This window comes from Somniosus microcephalus, unplaced genomic scaffold, assembly GCF_052327205.1.
Source record: "Somniosus microcephalus isolate GS21.2 unplaced genomic scaffold, FLI_Smic_1.0 unresolved_chr8, whole genome shotgun sequence".
Classification (NCBI taxonomy): Eukaryota; Metazoa; Chordata; class Chondrichthyes; order Squaliformes; family Somniosidae; genus Somniosus; species Somniosus microcephalus.
The window spans coordinates 195,119-214,274 of record NW_028225186.1 but is presented as its reverse complement, the minus strand read 5'-3'; the positions used below and the strand labels follow the sequence as shown (position 1 = coordinate 214,274).

At 56.9% G+C, this 19,156-nt stretch overlaps 1 protein-coding gene across 1 annotated transcript in view; it reads right to left on the bottom strand.

Annotated features, from left to right (window-relative positions):
- The window catches only part of LOC147085196 (scavenger receptor cysteine-rich domain-containing group B protein-like), a 177,928-nt gene extending 164,271 nt beyond the window's left edge, over positions 1-13,657 (bottom strand). Inside the window, exons 1-5 of the mRNA XM_085979184.1 lie at positions 13,653-13,657; positions 10,347-10,465; positions 8,828-9,136; positions 5,063-5,146; positions 792-1,201 (exon numbers count right to left, since the gene is read on the bottom strand). Coding sequence (XP_085835310.1) covers positions 792-1,201; positions 5,063-5,146; positions 8,828-9,136; positions 10,347-10,465; positions 13,653-13,657 — 927 coding nt within the window. The remainder of the gene's footprint in view (positions 1-791; positions 1,202-5,062; positions 5,147-8,827; positions 9,137-10,346; positions 10,466-13,652) is intronic.
- Between the last annotated feature and the right edge of the window lie 5,499 nt (positions 13,658-19,156).

Sequence of the window (19,156 nt, the reverse complement as noted above, 5' to 3'; positions counted from 1 at the left end):
CTCCCTCCCTCCCTCACCCCGCGTAACTCCCTCCCTCCCTCACCCCACGTAACTCCCTCCCTCCCTCACCCCACGTAACTCCCTCCCTCCCTCACCCCACGTAACTCCCTCCCCCCCTCACCCCGCGTAACTCCCTCCCCCCCTCACCCCGCGTAACTCCCTCCCTCCCTCACCCCACGTAACTCCCTCCCCCCTCACCCCGCGTAACTCCCTCCCCCCCTCACCCCACGTAACTCCCTCCCCCCCTCACCCCGCGTAACTCCCTCCCCCCCTCACCCCGCGTAACTCCCTCCCTCCCTCACCCCACGTAACTCCCTCCCCCCTCACCCCGCGTAACTCCCTCCCCCCCTCACCCCACGTAACTCCCTCCCCCCCTCACCCCGCGTAACTCCCTCCCCCCTCACCCCGCGTAACTCCCTCCCTCCCTCACCCCACGTAACTCCCTCCCTCCCTCACCCCGCGTAACTCCCTCCCTCCCTCACCCCACGTAACTCCCTCCCTCCCTCACCCCGCGTAACTCCCTCCCCCCTCACCCCACGTAACTCCCTCCCCCCTCACCCCGCGTAACTCCCTCCCCCCCTCACCCCACGTAACTCCCTCCCTCCCTCACCCCACGTAACTCCCTCCCCCCTCACCCCACGTAACTCCCTCCCTCCCTCACCCCACGTAACTCCCTCCCCCCCTCACCCCGCGTAACTCCCTCCCCCCCTCACCCCGCGTAACTCCCTCCCTCCCTCACCCCGCGTAACTCCCTCCCTCCCTCACCCCACGTAACTCCCTCCCTCCCTCACCCCACGTAATGTCAGTCCCCAACTGCTGAAGCTCAAGGGGGCGCCAACGAACAGGGAGGAATCCCCCTTTCCCCAAGGGTGCATACATTCGCAAACCACTCCTGCGTCCTCCTTGTGGAGGCAGTCATGTTCCGCCCAGTCGGAGGAGCGGCACCCCCACAGCACCGTCTCCCCGCCGCGGCACTCCACCTCGTCCAGCCAGATGGCGCTGGAGGGCTCGCCCGGGGGCTGGGGACCCGCCTCGCCGGAGAAGCTGAGGGCGGCTCCGCACCGAAGCTGGCGGCAGACCACCTGGGCATCGCGCAGGTCCCAGCTGTCGTCGCAGACGCTCCCCCAGCTGCCGTTGTACTTGATCTCCACACGGCCGCGGCAGCGGTCGGCCCCGTCCGCCAAGCGCAGGTCCTCCGGATCTGGGCGGAGGAGAAGAAGCACGGCTTTCAGTCTCAATTTGTCAGCACTGTCCCCAACAACACTCACCAGGACACGGGGTTAGATACAGAGTAAAGCTCCCTCTACACTGTCCCATCAAACACTCCCAGGGCAGGTACAGCACAGGGTTAGATACAGAGTAAAGCTCCCTCTACACTGTCCCATCAAACACTCCCAGGGCAGGTACAGCACAGGGTTAGATACAGAGTAAAGCTCCCTCTACACAGTCCCATCAAACACTCCCAGGGCAGGTACAGCACGGGTTAGATACAGAGTAAAGCTCCCTCTACACTGTCCCGTCAAACACTCCCAGGGCAGGTACAGCACGGGTTAGATACAGAGTAAAGCTCCCTCTACACTGTCCCATCAAACACTCCCAGGGCAGGTACAGCACGGGTTAGATACAGAGTAAAGCTCCCTCTACACTGTCCCATCAAACACTCCCAGGGCAGGTACAGCACGGGTTAGGTACAGAGTAAAGCTCCCTCTACACTGTCCCATCAAACACTCCTGGGCAGGTACAGCACGGGTTAGATACAGAGTAAAGCTCCCTCTACACTGTCCCATCAAACACTCCCAGGGCAGGTACAGCACGGGTTAGGTACAGAGTAAAGCTCCCTCTACACTGTCCCATCAAACACTCCCAGGGCAGGTACAGAACGGGTTAGATACAGAGTAAAGCTCCCTCTACACTGTCCCATCAAACACTCCCAGGGCAGGTACAGCACGGGTTAGATACAGAGTAAAGCTCCCTCTACACTGTCCCATCAAACACTCCCAGGGCAGGTACAGCACGGGTTAGATACAGAGTAAAGCTCCCTCTACACTGTCCCCATCAAACACTCCCAGGGCAGGTACTGCACGGGTTAGATACAGAGTAAAGCTCCCTCTACACTGTCCCATCAAACACTCCCAGGGCAGGTACAGCACGGGTTAGATACAGAGTAAAGCTCCCTCTACACTGTCCCCATCAAACACTCCCAGGCCAGGTACTGCACGGGTTAGATACAGAGTAAAGCTCCCTCTACACTGTCCCATCAAACACTCCCAGGGCAGGTACAGCACGGGTTAGATACAGAGTAAAGCTCCCTCTACAGTCTCCCATCAAACACTCCCAGGGCAGGTACAGCACGGGTTAGATACAGAGTAAAGCTCACTCTACAGTGTCCCATCAAACACTCTCAGGGCAGGTACAGCACGGGTTAGATACAGAGTAAAGCTCCCTCTACTCTGTCCCATCAAACACTCCCAGGGCAGGTACAGCACAGGTTAGATACAGAGTAAAGCTCCCTCTACACTGTCCCATCAAACACTCTCAGGGCAGGTACAGCACGGGTTAGATACAGAGTAAAGCTCCCTCTACACTGTCCCATCAAACACTCCCAGGGCAGGTACAGCACGGGTTAGATACAGAGTAAAGCTCCCTCTACACTGTCCCATCAAACACTCCCAGGGCAGGTACAGCACAGGTTAGATACAGAGTAAAGCTCCCTCTACTCTGTCCCATCAAACACTCCCAGGGCAGGTACAGCACGGGTTAGATACAGAGTAAAGCTCCCTCTACACTGTCCCATCGAACACTCCCAGGGCAGGTACAGCACAGGTTAGATACAGAGTAAAGCTCCCTCTACACTGTCCCATCAAACACTCCCAGGGCAGGTACAGCACGGGTTAGATACAGAGTAAAGCTCCCTCTACACTGTCCCATCAAACACTCCCAGGGCATGTACAGCACAGGGTTAGATACAGAGTAAAGCTCCCTCTACACTGTCCCATCGAACACTCCCAGGGCAGGTACAGCACAGGTTAGATACAGAGTAAAGCTCCCTCTACACTGTCCCATCAAACACTCCCAGGGCAGGTACGGCACGGGTTAGATACAGAGTAAAGCTCCCTCTACACTGTCCCATCAAACACTCCCAGGGCAGGTACAGCACGGGTTAGATACAGAGTAAAGCTCCCTCTACACTGTCCCATCAAACACTCCCAAGGCAGGTACGGCACGGGTTAGATACAGAGTAAAGCTCCCTCTACACTGTCCCATCAAACACTCCCAGGGCAGGTACAGCACGGGTTAGATACAGAGTAAAGCTCCCTCTACACTGTCCCATCAAACACTCTCAGGGCAGGTACAGCACGGGGTTAGATACAGAGTAAAGCTCCCTCTACACTGTCCCATCAAACACTCCCAGGGCAGGTACAGCACAGGTTAGATACAGAGAAAAGCTCTCTCTACACTGTCCCATCAAACACTCCCGGGGCAGGTACAGCACAAGTTAGATACAGAGCAAAGCTCCCTCTACACTGTCCCATCAAACACTCCCAGGACAGGTACAGCCCTGGTTAGATACAGAGTAAAGCTCCCTCTACACTGTCCCCATCCAACACTCCCAGGGCAGGTACAGCATGGGTTAGATACAGAGCAAAGCTCCCTCTACACTGTCCCATCAAACACTCCCAGGACAGGTACAGCCCTGGTTAGATACAGAGTAAAACTCCCTCTACACTGTCCCATCAAACACTCTCAGGGCAGGTACAGCACGGGGTTAGATACAGAGTAAAGCTCCCTCTACACTGTCCCATCACACACTCCCAGGGCAGGTACAGCACAGGTTAGATACAGAGAAAAGCTCTCTCTACACTGTCCCATCAAACACTCCTGGGGCAGGTACAGCACAAGTTAGATACAGAGCAAAGCTCCCTCTACACTGTCCCATCAAACTCTCCCAGGGCAGGTACAGCCCTGGTTAGATACAGAGTAAAGCACCCTCTACACTGTCCCATCAAACACTAACAAGGCAGGTACAGCACGGTTTAGATACAGACTAAAGCTCCCTCTACACTGTCCCATCAAACACTCCCAGGGCAGGTACAGCACGGGTTAGATACAGAGTAAAGCTCCCTCTGCACTGTCCCATCAAACACTCCCAGGGCAGGAACAGCATGGGTTAGATACAGAGTAAAGCTCCCTCTACACTGTCCCATCAAACACTCCCAGGGCAGGTACAGCACGGGTTAGATACAGAGTAAAGCTCCCTCTGCACTGTCCCATCAAACACTCCCAGGGCAGGTACAGCACGGGTTAGATAAAGAGTAAAGCTCCCTCTACACTGTCCCATCAAACACTCCCAGGGCAGGTACAGCACGGGTTAGATACAGAGTAAAGCTCCCTCTACACTGTCCCATCAAACACTCCCAGGGCAGGTACAGCACGGGTTAGATACAGGGTAAAGCTCCCTCTACACGATCCCATCAAACACTCCCAGGGCAGGTACAGCACGGGGTTAGATACAGAGTAAAACTCCCTCTACACTGTCCCATCAAATACACCCAGGTCAGGTACAGCACGGGTTAGATACAGAGTAAAGCTCCCTCTACACTGTCCCATCAAACACTCCCAGGGCTGATACAGCACGGGTTAGATACAGCGTAAAGCTCCCTCTACACTGTCCCCATCAAACACTCCCAGGGCAGGTACAGCACGAGTTAGATACAGAGTAAAGCTCCCTCTACACTGTCCCATCAAACACTCCCAGGGCAGGTACAGCACAGGTTAGATACAGAGTAAAGCTCCCTCTACACTGTCCCATCAAACACTCCCAGGGCAGGTACAGCACATGTTAGATACAGAGTAAAGCTCCCTCTACACTGTCCCATCAAACACTCCCTGGGCAGGTACATCACGGGTAAGATACAGAGTAAAGCTCCCTCTACACTGTCCCATCAAACACTCCCAGGGCAGGTACAGCACGGGGTTAGATACAGAGTAAAGAGGGAGTAAAGACAACTTACATATTTAACATGATGCAGAGCTTAATTAAGGTGGGTAAGCGACAACATACCTATGCAATAGTCATCGCCTGGATCCCGATAGTATTTCCCTGTGCATTTGTTGAAATTATCATCCAGCACTTTCAAGTCAGCTTCTGAAAAAGAAAGTATTTTTTGACTGAACATTAAGTACAAGAATCACACAGCACACAGAAGAAGGCCATTCGGCCCATCGTGCCTGTGCCGGCTCTTTGAACGAGCTCTCCAATTAGTCCCACTCCCCCCTGCTCTTTCCCCACAGCCCTGTGAATTTTTCCCCTTCAAGTATTTCTCCAATTCCCCCTTTTGAAAGTTACTATTGAATCTGCTTTCAGGCAGCGCGTTCCAGATCACAACAACTCGCTGCGTAAAAACAATTCTCCTCATCTCCCCCTCTGGTTCTTTTACCGATTATCTTCAATCTGTGTCCTCTGGTTACCGACCCTCCTGCCACTGGAAAAAGTTTCGCTTTATTTACTCCATCAAAACCCCTCATGATTTTGAACACCTCTATTAAATCTCCACTTAACCTTCTCTGCTCTAAGGAGAAAAACCCCAGCTTCTCCAGTCTCTCCACATCACTGAACTCCCTCATCCCTGGGTCCATTCTGGTCAATCTGCTCCTTAACCTTCTCTGCTCTAAGGAGAACAACCCCAGCTTCTCCAGTCTCTCCACATCACTGAAGTCCCTCATCCCTGGAACCATTCTGGTCAATCTCCCCTTAACCTTCTCTGCTCTAAGGAGAACGACCCCAGCTTCTCTAGTCTCTCCACATCACTGAAGTCCCTCATCCCTGGAACCATTCTGGTCAATCTCCCCTTAACCTTCTCTGCTCTAAGGAGAACAACCCCAGCTTCTCCAGTCTCTCCACATCACTGAAGTCCCTCATCCCTGGGACCATTCTGGTCAATCTCCCCCTTAACCTTCTCTGCTCTAAGGAGAACAACCCCAGCTTCTCCAGTCTCTCCACATCACTGAAGTCCCTCATCCCTGGGACCATTCTGGTCAATCTCCCCTTAACCTTCTCTGCTCCAAGGAGAACAATCCCAGCTTCTCCAGTCTCTCCACATCACTGAAGTCCCTCATCCCTGGGACCATTCTGGTCAATCTCCCCTTAACCTTCTCTGCTCTAAGGAGAACAACCCCAGCTTCTCCAGTCTCTCCACATCACTGAAGTCCCCCATCCCTGGGACCATTCTGGTCAATCTCCCCTTAACCTTCTCTGCTCTAAGGAGAACAACCCCAGCTTCTCCAGTCTCTCCATATCACTGAAGTCCCTCATCCCTGGGACCATTCTGGTCAATCTCCCCTTAACCTTCTCTGCTCTAAGGAGAACAACCCCAGCTTCTCCAGTCTATCCACATCACTGAAGTCCCGCATCCCTGGGACCATTCTGGTCAATCTCCCCTTAACCTTCTCTGCTCTAAGGAGAACAACCCCAGCTTCTCCAGTCTCTCCACATCACTGAAGTCCCTCATCCCTGGGACCATTCTGGTCAATCTCCCCTTAACCTTCTCTGCTCGAAGGAGAACAATCCCAGCTTCTCCAGTCTCTCCACATCACTGAAGTCCCTCATCCCTGGGACCATTCTGGTCAATCTGCTCCTTAACCTTCTCTGCTCTAAGGAGAACAACCCCAGCTTCTCCAGTCTCTCCACATCACTGAAGTCCCTCATCCCTGGGACCATTCTGGTCAATCTCCCCTTAACCTTCTCTGCTCTAAGGAGAACAACCCCAGCTTCTCCAGTCTCTCCACATCACTGAAGTCCCTCATCCCTGGGACCATTCTGGTCAGTCTCCTCCACAGCATCTCCGTGACCACTTTCTGAGTACTGCCCCACAATGCAGGATTAACCTGCTCACACACTGAGCCAAGTGTTGGATTCTCAATCCGACAACAGGACTGGCTACTCCGGAAAGAGAACGACCAAACTCACATTTCTCCAGCGCCTTTCCCCACCTCAGGACGTCACAAAGCGCTTCACAGCCAATGAATGACTTTTTTTGAAGTGTGATCTCTGTTGTAATGTAGGAAACGCGGTAGCCACTTTGCGCACAGCAAGCTCCCACAAACAGCAGTCTGATAACGACCTGATCATCTGTTTTAGAGATGTTGTTTGAGGGATAAATATTGGCCCCAGGACACCGGGGAGAACTCCCCCTGCTCTTCGTCCAAATAGTGGCCATGGGATCTTTTACATCCACCTGAGAGAGCAGACGGGGCCTCGGTTTAAAGCCTCATCCGAAAGACGGCACATCCGACAGTGCGGCGCTCCCTCAGTACCGCCCCTCCGACAGTGCGGCGCTCGCTCAGTACTGCCCCTCCGACAGTGCGGTGCTCCCTCAGTACTCCCCTTCCGACAGTGCGGCGCTCCCTCAGTACCGCCCCTCCGACAGTGCGGCGCTCGCTCAGTACTGCCCCTCCGACAGTGCGGCGCTCCCTCAGTACTGCCCCTCCGACAGTGCGGCGCTCCCTCAGCACTGCCCCTCCGACAGTGCGGCGCTCCCTCAGTACTGCCCCTCCGACAGTGCGGCGCTCCCTCAGTACTGCCCCTCCGACAGTGCGGCGCTCCCTCAGTACTGCCCCTCCGACAGTGCGGCGCTCCCTCAGCACTGCCCCTCCGACAGTGCGGCGCTCCCTCAGTACTGCCCCTCCGACAGTGCGGCGCTCCCTCAGTACTGCCCCTCCGACAGTGCGGCGCTCCCTCAGTACTGCCCCTCCGACAGTGCGGCGCTCCCTCAGTACTGCCCCTCCGACAGTGCGGCGCTCTCTCAGTGCTGCCCCTCCGACAGTGCGGCGCTCCCTCAGTACTGCCTCTCTGACTGTGCGGCGCTCCCTCAGTACTGCCCCTCCGACAGTGCGGTGTTCCCTCAGCACTGCCCCTCCGACAGTGCAGCGCTCCCTCAGTACAGCCCCTCTGACAGTGCGGCGCTCCCTCAGTACTGCCCCTCCGACAGTGCGGCGCTCCCTCAGTACTGCCCCTCCGACAGTGCGGCGCTCCCTCAGTACTGCCCCTCCGACAGTGCGGCGCTCCCTCAGTACTGCCCCTCCGACAGTGCGGCGCTCCCTCAGTACTGCCCCTCCGACAGTGCGGCGCTCTCTCAGTGCTGCCCCTCCGACAGTGCGGCGCTCCCTCAGTACTGCCCCTCCGACAGTGCGGCGCTCCCTCTGTACTGCCCCTCCAACAGTGCGGCGCTCCCTCAGTACTGCCCCTCCGACAGTGTGGCGCTCCCTCAGTACTGACCCTCCGACAGTGCACCGCTCCCTCAGTACTGCCCCTCCGACAGTGCGGCGCTCCCTCAGTACTGCCCCTCCGACAGTGCGGCGCTCCCTCAGTTCTGCCCCTCCAACAGCGCAGCACTCCCTCAGTGCTGCCCCTCCGACAGTGCTGCTCTCCCTCAGTACTGCCCCTCCAACAGTGCAGCACTCCCTCAGTACTGCCCCTCCAACAGTGCAGCACACCCTCTGTACTGCCCCTTCGACAGTGCGGCGCTCCCTCAGTACTGGCCCTCCGACAGTGCGGCGCTCCCTCAGTACTGCCCCTCCGACAGTGCGGCGCTCCCTCAGTACTGCCCCTCCGACAGTGCTGCTCTCCCTCAGTTCTGCCCCTCCGACAGTGCGGCGCTCCCTCAGCACTGTCAATGGGGAGTGTCAGCCTGGATTACGGTGCTCGAGTCTCTGGAGTGGGGGCTCGAACCCACGACCTTGCGACTCCGAGGCGAGAGAGAGGGAGCACGCCAAACCCACTGAGCCACGGCTGAGAGCCGCAGATCATGTGCCCGCAACACCTCCTTACTTGAACAGATGACTCCAGCATCCTCCTTGTGCGAGCAGTTGCCCTTGTTCCATATGCGGGGCTTGCAGTCGCTCAGGGATTTCTCGTTTCCTGCGCAGTTCAGGTCTTCCAGCCAGATTATCCCCCTCCCGATGCCAAAAGCGGACGAGTTGACCGCGAGCACGGGCTCCCCGCATTCCAGCTGCCGACAGGCGACCCGTACCTCCCGAATGTCCCAGAGGTCGTCGCAGACGGTTCCCCAAGATCTGTCGTGGTAAATCTCCAGTCTCCCGGAGCAGTTGCTCGGCCCACCAGCCAGACGGAGACAACCTGCCGAACCAGAAAGGACTCATAGAAACATAGAAACATAGGAGATAGGAGCAGGAGTAGGCCATTCGGCCCCTCGAGCCTGTTCCGCCATTCAATGAGATCATGGCTGATCATCCAAATTCAGTACCCTGTCCCTGCCTTCTCCCCATATCCCTTGAGCCTTAAGAAATATATCCAAATCCTTCTTGAATATATTTAATGAATTGGCCTTCACTGCCTTCTGTGGTAGAGAATTCCACAGGTTCACCACTCTCTGGGTGAAGAAATTCCTCCTCATTTCTGTCCTAAATGGCTTACCCCTTATCCTTAGACTGTGACCCCTGGTTCTGGACTCCCCGACCATCGGGAACATCCTTCCTGCATCTAGTCTGTCCAGTCCTGTTAGAATTTTATAAGTTTCGATGAGATCTCCTCTCACTCTTCTAAACTCCAGCGAGTACAAGCCCAATCGACCCAATCTCTCCTCATACGTCATTCCTGCCATCCCAGGTATCAGCCTGGTGAATCTTCGCTGCACTCCTTCCATGGCAAGAACATCCTTCCTCAGATAAGGCGACCAAAACTGCACACAATACTGAAGGTGTGGTCTCACCAAGGCCCTGTACAACTGCAGCAAGACATCCTTGCTCCTGTACTCGAACCCTCTCGCTATGAAGGCCAACATACCATTTGCCTTCTTAACCGCCTGCTGCACCTGCATGCTTACCTTCAGCGATTGGTGCACAAGGACACCCAGGTCTCGTTGCACTTCCCCTTCTCCCAATCTATTGCCATTCAGATAATAATCTGCCTTCCTGTTTTTGACACCAAGGTGGATAACCTCGCATTTATCCACATTATACTGCATCTGCCATGTTTCTTCCCAATCACCCAACCTGTCCAAATCATCCTGGAGTTTCACGGCATCCTCCTCACAGCACACACGCCCACCCAGCTTTGTGTCGTCTGCAAACTTGGAGATATTACATCTAGTTCCCTTGTCTAAATCATTAATATATATTGGGAATAGCTGGGGTCCAAGACCGATCCCTGCGGACTCGCGGTTATTTAGCGTCTTGCTGGACATCCATCGGGGGGTCGGGGGGGAGGTGGGGTGCTATTCGGCCGGCCAATGGAGGGCATGTTTTTTCTGAGGTGAAGGAAAACCCTCTTGTAACGAGAAGGCGGCTTGGCGCGTTTCTAGACGTCGCGCCTGAACGGCTAGAATTACCTTCGCTCGGCTCCTGCTCAGTGAAGGTCGTGGTTTGTCCCTCGTCGAGCTGTTCACCTGGTTCGGTGGGGGCTCCGAGAGCGGACGGCGGGAATGTCCTTACACTGGGAGTGAGACTGCTGTCTATAAAGGTATAAGAGATCACACGTAACTCCCTCCCACTCCATCACTCCCCACCTTACTCCCTCGCACTCCCTCACTCCCCACGTAACTCCCTCCCACTCCATCACTCCCCACGTAACTCCCTCCCACTCCCCACATAACTCCCTCCCTCTCCATCACTCCCCACCTTACTCCCTCGCACTCCCTCACTCCGCACGTAACTCCCTCCCTCTCCGTCACTCCCCACGTAACTCCCTCCCACTCCATCACTCCCCACGTAACTCCCTCCCACTCCCCACGTAACTCCCACCCACTCCCTCACTCCCCACGTAACTCCCCCACTCCCTCACTCCCCACGTAACTCCCTCCCTCTCCGTCACTCCCCACGTAACTCCCTCCAACTCCATCACTCCCCACGTAACTCCCTCCCTCTCCATCACTCCCCACGTAACTCCCTCCCTCTCCGTCACTCCCCACGTAACTCCCTCCCTCTCCATTACTCCCCATGTAACTCCCTCCCTCTCCATCACTCCCCATGTAACTCCCTCCCTCTCCATCACTCCCCACGTAACTCCCTCCCTCTCCATTACTCCCCACGTAACTCCCTCCCACTCCATCACTCCCCACGTAACTCCCTCCCTCTCCATTACTCCCCACGTAACTCCCTCTCACTCCATCACTCCCCACGTAACTCCCTCCCACTCCATCACTCCCCACGTAACTCCCTCCCACTCCATCACTCCCCACATAACTCCCTCCCACTCCATCACTCCCCACGTAACTCCCTCCCACTCCATCACTCCCCACGTAACTCCCTCCCTCTCCATTACGCCCCACGTAACCCCCTCCCTCTCCATTACTCCCCACGTAACTCCCTCCCACTCCATCACTCCCCACGTAACTCCCTCCCTCTCCATTACTCCCCACGTAACTCCCTTCCCTCTCCATCACTCTCCACGTAACTCCCTCCCACTCCCTTACCCCACGTAACTCCCTTCCCTCTCCATCACTCCCCACATAACTCCCTCCCACTCCCTCACTCCCCACGTAACTCCCTCCCTCTCCATTACTCCCCACGTAACTCCCTCCCTCTCCATTACTCCCAACGGAACTCCCTCCCTCTCCATCACTCCCCACGTAACTCCCTCCCTCTCCATCACTCCCCACATAACTCCCTCCCTCTCCATCACTCCCCACGTAACTCCCTCTCACTCCATCACTCCCCACGTAACTCCCTCCCTCTCCATCACTCCCCACGTATCTCCCTCCCTCTCCATCACTCCCCACGTAACTCCCTCCCACTCCATTACTCCCCACGTAACTCCCTCCCTCTCCATCACTCCCCACGTAACTCCCTCTCACTCCATCACTCCCCACGTAACTCCCTCCCTCTCCATCACTCCCCATGTAACTCCCTCCCTCTCCATTACTCCCCACGTAACTCCCTCTCACTCAATCACTCCCCACGTAACTCCCTCCCTCTCCATTACTCCCCACGTAACTCCCTCCCTCTCCATCACTACCCACGTAACTCCCTGCCTCTCCATCACTCCCCACGTAACTCCCTCTCACTCCATCACTCCCCACGTAACTCCCTCCCTCTCCATTACTCCCCACGTAACTCCCTCCCTCTCCATCACTCCCCACGTAACTCCCTCCCACTCCCCACATAACTCCCTCCCTCTCCATCACTCCCCACCTTACTCCCTCGCACTCCCTCACTCCGCACGTAACTCCCTCCCTCTCCGTCACTCCCCACGTAACTCCCTCCCACTCCATCACTCCCCACGTAACTCCCTCCCACTCCCCACGTAACTCCCTCCCAGTCCCTCACTCCCCACGTAACTCCCCCACTCCCTCACTCCCCACGTAACTCCCTCCCTCTCCGTCACTCCCCACGTAACTCCCTCCAACTCCATCACTCCCCACGTAACTCCCTCCCTCTCCATCACTCCCCACGTAACTCCCTCCCTCTCCGTCACTCCCCACGTAACTCCCTCCCTCTCCATTACTCCCCATGTAACTCCCTCCCTCTCCATCACTCCCCATGTAACTCCCTCCCTCTCCATCACTCCCCACGTAACTCCCTCCCTCTCCATTACTCCCCACGTAACTCCCTCCCACTCCATCACTCCCCACGTAACTCCCTCCCTCTCCATTACTCCCCACGTAACTCCCTCTCACTCCATCACTCCCCACGTAACTCCCTCCCACTCCATCACTCCCCACGTAACTCCCTCCCACTCCATCACTCCCCACATAACTCCCTCCCACTCCATCACTCCCCACGTAACTCCCTCCCACTCCATCACTCCCCACGTAACTCCCTCCCTCTCCATTACGCCCCACGTAACCCCCTCCCTCTCCATTACTCCCCACGTAACTCCCTCCCACTCCATCACTCCCCACGTAACTCCCTCCCTCTCCATTACTCCCCACGTAACTCCCTTCCCTCTCCATCACTCTCCACGTAACTCCCTCCCACTCCCTTACCCCACGTAACTCCCTTCCCTCTCCATCACTCCCCACATAACTCCCTCCCACTCCCTCACTCCCCACGTAACTCCCTCCCTCTCCATTACTCCCCACGTAACTCCCTCCCTCTCCATTACTCCCAACGGAACTCCCTCCCTCTCCATCACTCCCCACGTAACTCCCTCCCTCTCCATCACTCCCCACATAACTCCCTCCCTCTCCATCACTCCCCACGTAACTCCCTCTCACTCCATCACTCCCCACGTATCTCCCTCCCTCTCCATCACTCCCCACGTAACTCCCTCTCACTCCATCACTCCCCACGTAACTCCCTCCCTCTCCATCACTCCCCATGTAACTCCCTCCCTCTCCATTACTCCCCACGTAACTCCCTCTCACTCAATCACTCCCCACGTAACTCCCTCCCTCTCCATTACTCCCCACGTAACTCCCTCCCTCTCCATCACTACCCACGTAACTCCCTGCCTCTCCATCACTCCCCACGTAACTCCCTCTCACTCCATCACTCCCCACGTAACTCCCTCCCTCTCCATTACTCCCCACGTAACTCCCTCCCTCTCATTCACTCCCCACGTAACTCCCTCCCTCTCCATCACTCCCCACGTAACTCCCTCTCACTCCATCACTCCCCACGTAACACCCACCCTCTCCATTACTCCCCACGTAACTCCCTCCCTCTCCATCACTCCCCACGTAACTCCCTCCTACTCCATCACGCCCCACGTAACTCCCTCCCTCTCCATTACTCCCCATGTAACTCCCTCCCTCTCCATCACTCCCCACGTAACCCCCTCCCTCTCCATCACTCCCCACGTAACTCCCTCCCTCTCCATTACTCCCCACGTAACTCCCTCCCACTCCCTCACTCCCCACGTAACTCCCTCTCACTCCATCACTCCCCACGTAACTCCCTCCCTCTCCATCACTCCCCACGTAACTCCCTCCCACTCCATTAAACCCCACGTAACTCCCTCCCTCTCCCTCACTCCCTACGTAACTCCCTCTCACTCCATCACTCCCCACGTAACTCCCTCTCACTCCATCACTCTCCACATAACTCCCTCCCTCTCCGTCACTCCCCACATAACTCCCTCCCACTCCATCACTCCCCACGTAACTCCCTCCCACTCCCCACGTAACTCCCTCACACTCCCTCACTCCCCACGTAACTCCCTCCCACTCCCTCACTCCCCACGTAACTCCCTCCCTCTCCATCACTCTCCATGTAACTCCCTTCCCACTCCATCACTCCCCACGTAACTCCCTTCCCTCTCCATCACTCTCCACGTAACTCCCTCCCTCTCCATTACTCCCCACGTAACTCCCTCCCACTCCCTCACTCCCCACGTAACTCCCTCCCTCTCCATCACTCCCCATGTAACTCCCTCCCACACCATCACTCCCCACGTTACTCCCTCCCACTCCCTCACTCCCCACGTAACTCCCTCCCTCTCCATCGCTCCCCACGTAACTCCCTCCCTCTCCATTACTCCCCATGTAACTCCCTCCCTCTCCATCACTCTCCATGTAACTCCCTCCCTCTCCAACACTCCCCACGTAACTCCCTCTCACTCCATCACTCCCCACGTAACTCCCTCCCTCCATCACTCCCCATGTAACTCCCTCCCTCTCCATTACTCCCCAAGTAACTCCCTCCCACTCCATCACTCCCCACGTAACTCCTCCCTCTCCATTACTCCCCACGTAACTCCCTCCCCTCTCCATCACTCCCCACGTAACTCCCTCCCTCTCATCACTCCCATGTAACTCCTCCCTCTCCAGTACTCCCCAGTAACTCCCTCCCACTCCATCACTCCCCACGTAACTCCCTCCCACTGCATCACTCCCCACGTAACTCCCTCCCACTCCCTCACTCCCACTCCCTCACTCCCCACGTAACTCCCTCCCTCTCCATCACTCCCCACGTAACTCCCTCCCAGTCCATCACTCCCCACGTAACTCCCTCCCTCTCCATCACTCCCCACGTAACTCCCTCCCGTCCTCACTCCCACGTAACTCCCCCACTCCCTCACTCCCCACGTAACTCCCTCCTCTCCGTCACTCCCCACGTAACTCCCTCCAACTCCATCACTCCCACGTAACTCCCTCCCTCTCCATCACTCCCCACGTAACTCCCTCCCTCTCCGTCACTCCCCACGTAACTCACCCTCCCTCTCCATTAACTCCCCATGTAACTCCCTCCCTCCATCACTCCCATGTAACTCCCTCCCTCTCCATCACTCCCCACGTAACTCCCTCCCTCTCCATACTCCCCACGTAACTCCGTCCCACTCCATCACTCCCCACGTAACTCCCTCCCTCTCCATTACTCCCCACGTAACTCCCTCTCACTCCATCACTCCCCACGTAACTCCCCACGTAACTCCCTCCCACTCCATCACTCCCCACGTAACTCCCTCCCACTCCATCACTCCCCACATAACTCCCTCCCACTCCATCACTCCCCACGTAACTCCCTCCCACTCCATCACTCCCCACGTAACTCCCTCCCTCTCCATTACGCCCCACGTAACCCCCTCCCTCTCCATTACTCCCCACGTAACTCCCTCCCACTCCATCACTCCCCACGTAACTCCCTCCCTCTCCATTACTCCCCATGTAACTCCCTTCCCTCTCCATCACTCTCCACGTAACTCCCTCCCACTCCCTTACCCCACGTAACTCCCTTCCCTCTCCATCACTCCCCACATAACTCCCTCCCACTCCCTTACTCCCCACGTAACTCCCTCCCTCTCCATTACTCCCCACGTAACTCCCTCCCTCTCCATTACTCCCAACGGAACTCCCTCCCTCTCCATCACTCCCCACGTAACTCCCTCCCTCTCCATCACTCCCCACATAACTCCCTCCCTCTCCATCACTCCCCACGTAACTCCCTCTCACTCCATCACTCCCCACGTAACTCCCTCCCTCTCCATCACTCCCCACGTATCTCCCTCCCTCTCCATCACTCCCCACGCAACTCCCTCCCACTCCATTACTCCCCACGTAACTCCCTCCCTCTCCATCACTCCCCACGTAACTCCCTCTCACTCCATCACTCCCCACGTAACTCCCTCCCTCTCCATCACTCCCCATGTAACTCCCTCCCTCTCCATTACTCCCCACGTAACTCCCTCTCACTCAATCACTCCCCACGTAACTCCCTCCCTCTCCATTACTCCCCACGTAACTCCCTCCCTCTCCATCACTACCCACGTAACTCCCTGCCTCTCCATCACTCCCCACGTAACTCCCTCTCACTCCATCACTCCCCACGTAACACCCTCCCTCTCCATTACTCCCCACGTAACTCCCTCCCTCTCCATCACTCCCCACGTAACTCCCTCCCACTCCATCACTCCCCACGTAACTCCCTCCCTCTCCATTACTCCCCACGTAACTCCCTCCCTCTCCATCACTCCCCACGTAACTCCCTCCCTCTCCATCACTCCCCACGTAACTCCCTCCCTCTCCATTACTCCCCACGTAACTCCCTCCCACTCCCTCACTCCCCACGTAACTCCCTCTCACTCCATCACTCCCCACGTAACTCCCTCCCTCTCCATCACTCCCCACGTAACTCCCTCCCACTCCATTAAACCCCACGTAACTCCCTCCCTCTCCCTCACTCCCCACGTAAATCCCTCTCACTCCATCACTCCCCACGTAACTCCCTCTCACTCCATCACTCTCCACTTAACTCCCTTCCCTCTCCATTACTCCCCACGTAACTCCCTCCCTCTCCATTACTCCCCACGTAACTCCCTCCCTCTCCATTACTCCCAACGGAACTCCCTCCCTCTCCATCACTCCCCACGTAACTCCCTCCCTCTCAATCACTCCCCACGTAACTCCCTCCCTCTCCATCTCTCCCCACGTAACTCCCTCTCACTCCATTACTCCCCACGTAACTCCCTCCCTCTCCACCACTCCCCACGTAACTCCCTCTCACTCCATCACTCCCCACGTAGCTCCCTCCCTCTCCATCACTCCCCATGTAACTCCCTCCCTCTCCATTACTCCCCACGTAACTCCCTCTCACTCAATCACTCCCCACGTAACTCCCTCCCTCTCCATTACTCCCCACGTAACTCCCTCCCTCTCATTCACTCCCCACGTAACTCCCTCCCTCTCCATCACTCCCCACGTAACTCCCTCTCACTCCATCACTCCCCACGTAACACCCTCCCTCTCCATTACTCCCCACGTAACTCCCTCCCTCTCCATCACTCCCCACGTAACTCCCTCCTACTCCATCACGCCCCACGTAACTCCCTCCCTCTCCATTACTCCCCATGTAACTCCCTCCCTCTCCATCACTCCCCACGTAACCCCCTCCCTCTCCATCACTCCCCACGTAACTCCCTCCCTCTCCATTACTCCCCACGTAACTCCCTCCCACTCCCTCACTCCCCACGTAACTCCCTCTCACTCCATCACTCCCCACGTAACTCCCTTCCCTCTCCATCACTCTCCACGTAACTCCCTCCCTCTCCATTACTCCCCACGTAACTCCCTCCCACTCCCTCACTCCCCACGTAACTCCCTTCCCTCTCCATCACTCTCCACGTAACTCCCTCCCTCTCCATTACTCCCCACGTAACTCCCTCCCACTCCCTCACTCCCCACGTAACTCCCTCCCTCTCCATCACTCCCCATGTAACTCCCTCCCACACCATCACTCCCCACGTTACTCCCTCCCACTCCCTCACTCCCCACGTAACTCCCTCCCTCTCCATCGCTCCCCACGTAACTCCCTCCCTCTCCATTACTCCCCATGTAACTCCCTCCCTCTCCATCACTCTCCATGTAACTCCCTCCCTCTCCAACACTCCCCACGTAACTCCCTCTCACTCCATCACTCCCCACGTAACTCCCTCCCTCTCCATCACTCCCCATGTAACTCCCTCCCTCTCCATTACTCCCCACGTAACTCCCTCCCACTCCATCACTCCCCACGTAACTCCCTCCCTCTCCATTACTCCCCACGTAACTCCCTCCCTCTCCATCACTCCCCACGTAACTCCCTCCCTCTCCATCACTCCCCATGTAACTCCCTCCCTCTCCATTACTCCCCACGTAACTCCCTCCCACTCCATCACTCCCCACGTAACTCCCTCCCACTGCATCACTCCCCACGTAACTCCCTCCCACTCCCTCACACCCACTCCCTCACTCCCCACGTAACTCCCTCCCTCTCCATCACTCCCCACGTAACTCCCTCCCAGTCCATCACTCCCCACGTAACTCCCTCCCTCTCCATCACTCCCCACGTAACTCCCTCCCAGTCCCTCACTCCCCACGTAACTCCCCCACTCCCTCACTCCCCACGTAACTCCCTCCCTCTCCGTCACTCCCCACGTAACTCCCTCCAACTCCATCACTCCCCATGTAACTCCCTCCCTCTCCATCACTCCCCACGTAACTCCCTCCCTCTCCGTCACTCCCCACGTAACTCCCTCCCTCTCCATTACTCCCCATGTAACTCCCTCCCTCTCCATCACTCCCCATGTAACTCCCTCCCTCTCCATCACTCCCCACGTAACTCCCTCCCTCTCCATTACTCCCCACGTAACTCCCTCCCACTCCATCACTCCCCACGTAACTCCCTCCCTCTCCATTACTCCCCACGTAACTCCCTCTCACTCCATCACTCCCCACGTAACTCCCTCCCACTCCATCACTCCCCACGTAACTCCCTCCCACTCCATCACTCCCCACATAACTCCCTCCCACTCCATCACTCCCCACGTAACTCCCTCCCACTCCATCACTCCCCACGTAACTCCCTCCCTCTCCATTACGCCCCACGTAACCCCCTCCCTCTCCATTACTCCCCACGTAACTCCCTCCCACTCCATCACTCCCCACGTAACTCCCTCCCTCTCCATTACTCCCCACGTAACTCCCTTCCCTCTCCATCACTCTCCACGTAACTCCCTCCCACTCCCTTACCCCACGTAACTCCCTTCCCTCTCCATCACTCCCCACATAACTCCCTCCCACTCCCTCACTCCCCACGTAACTCCCTCCCTCTCCATTACTCCCCACGTAACTCCCTCCCTCTCCATTACTCCCAACGGAACTCCCTCCCTCTCCATCACTCCCCACGTAACTCCCTCCCTCTCCATCACTCCCCACATAACTCCCTCCCTCTCCATCACTCCCCACGTAACTCCCTCTCACTCCATCACTCCCCACGTAACTCC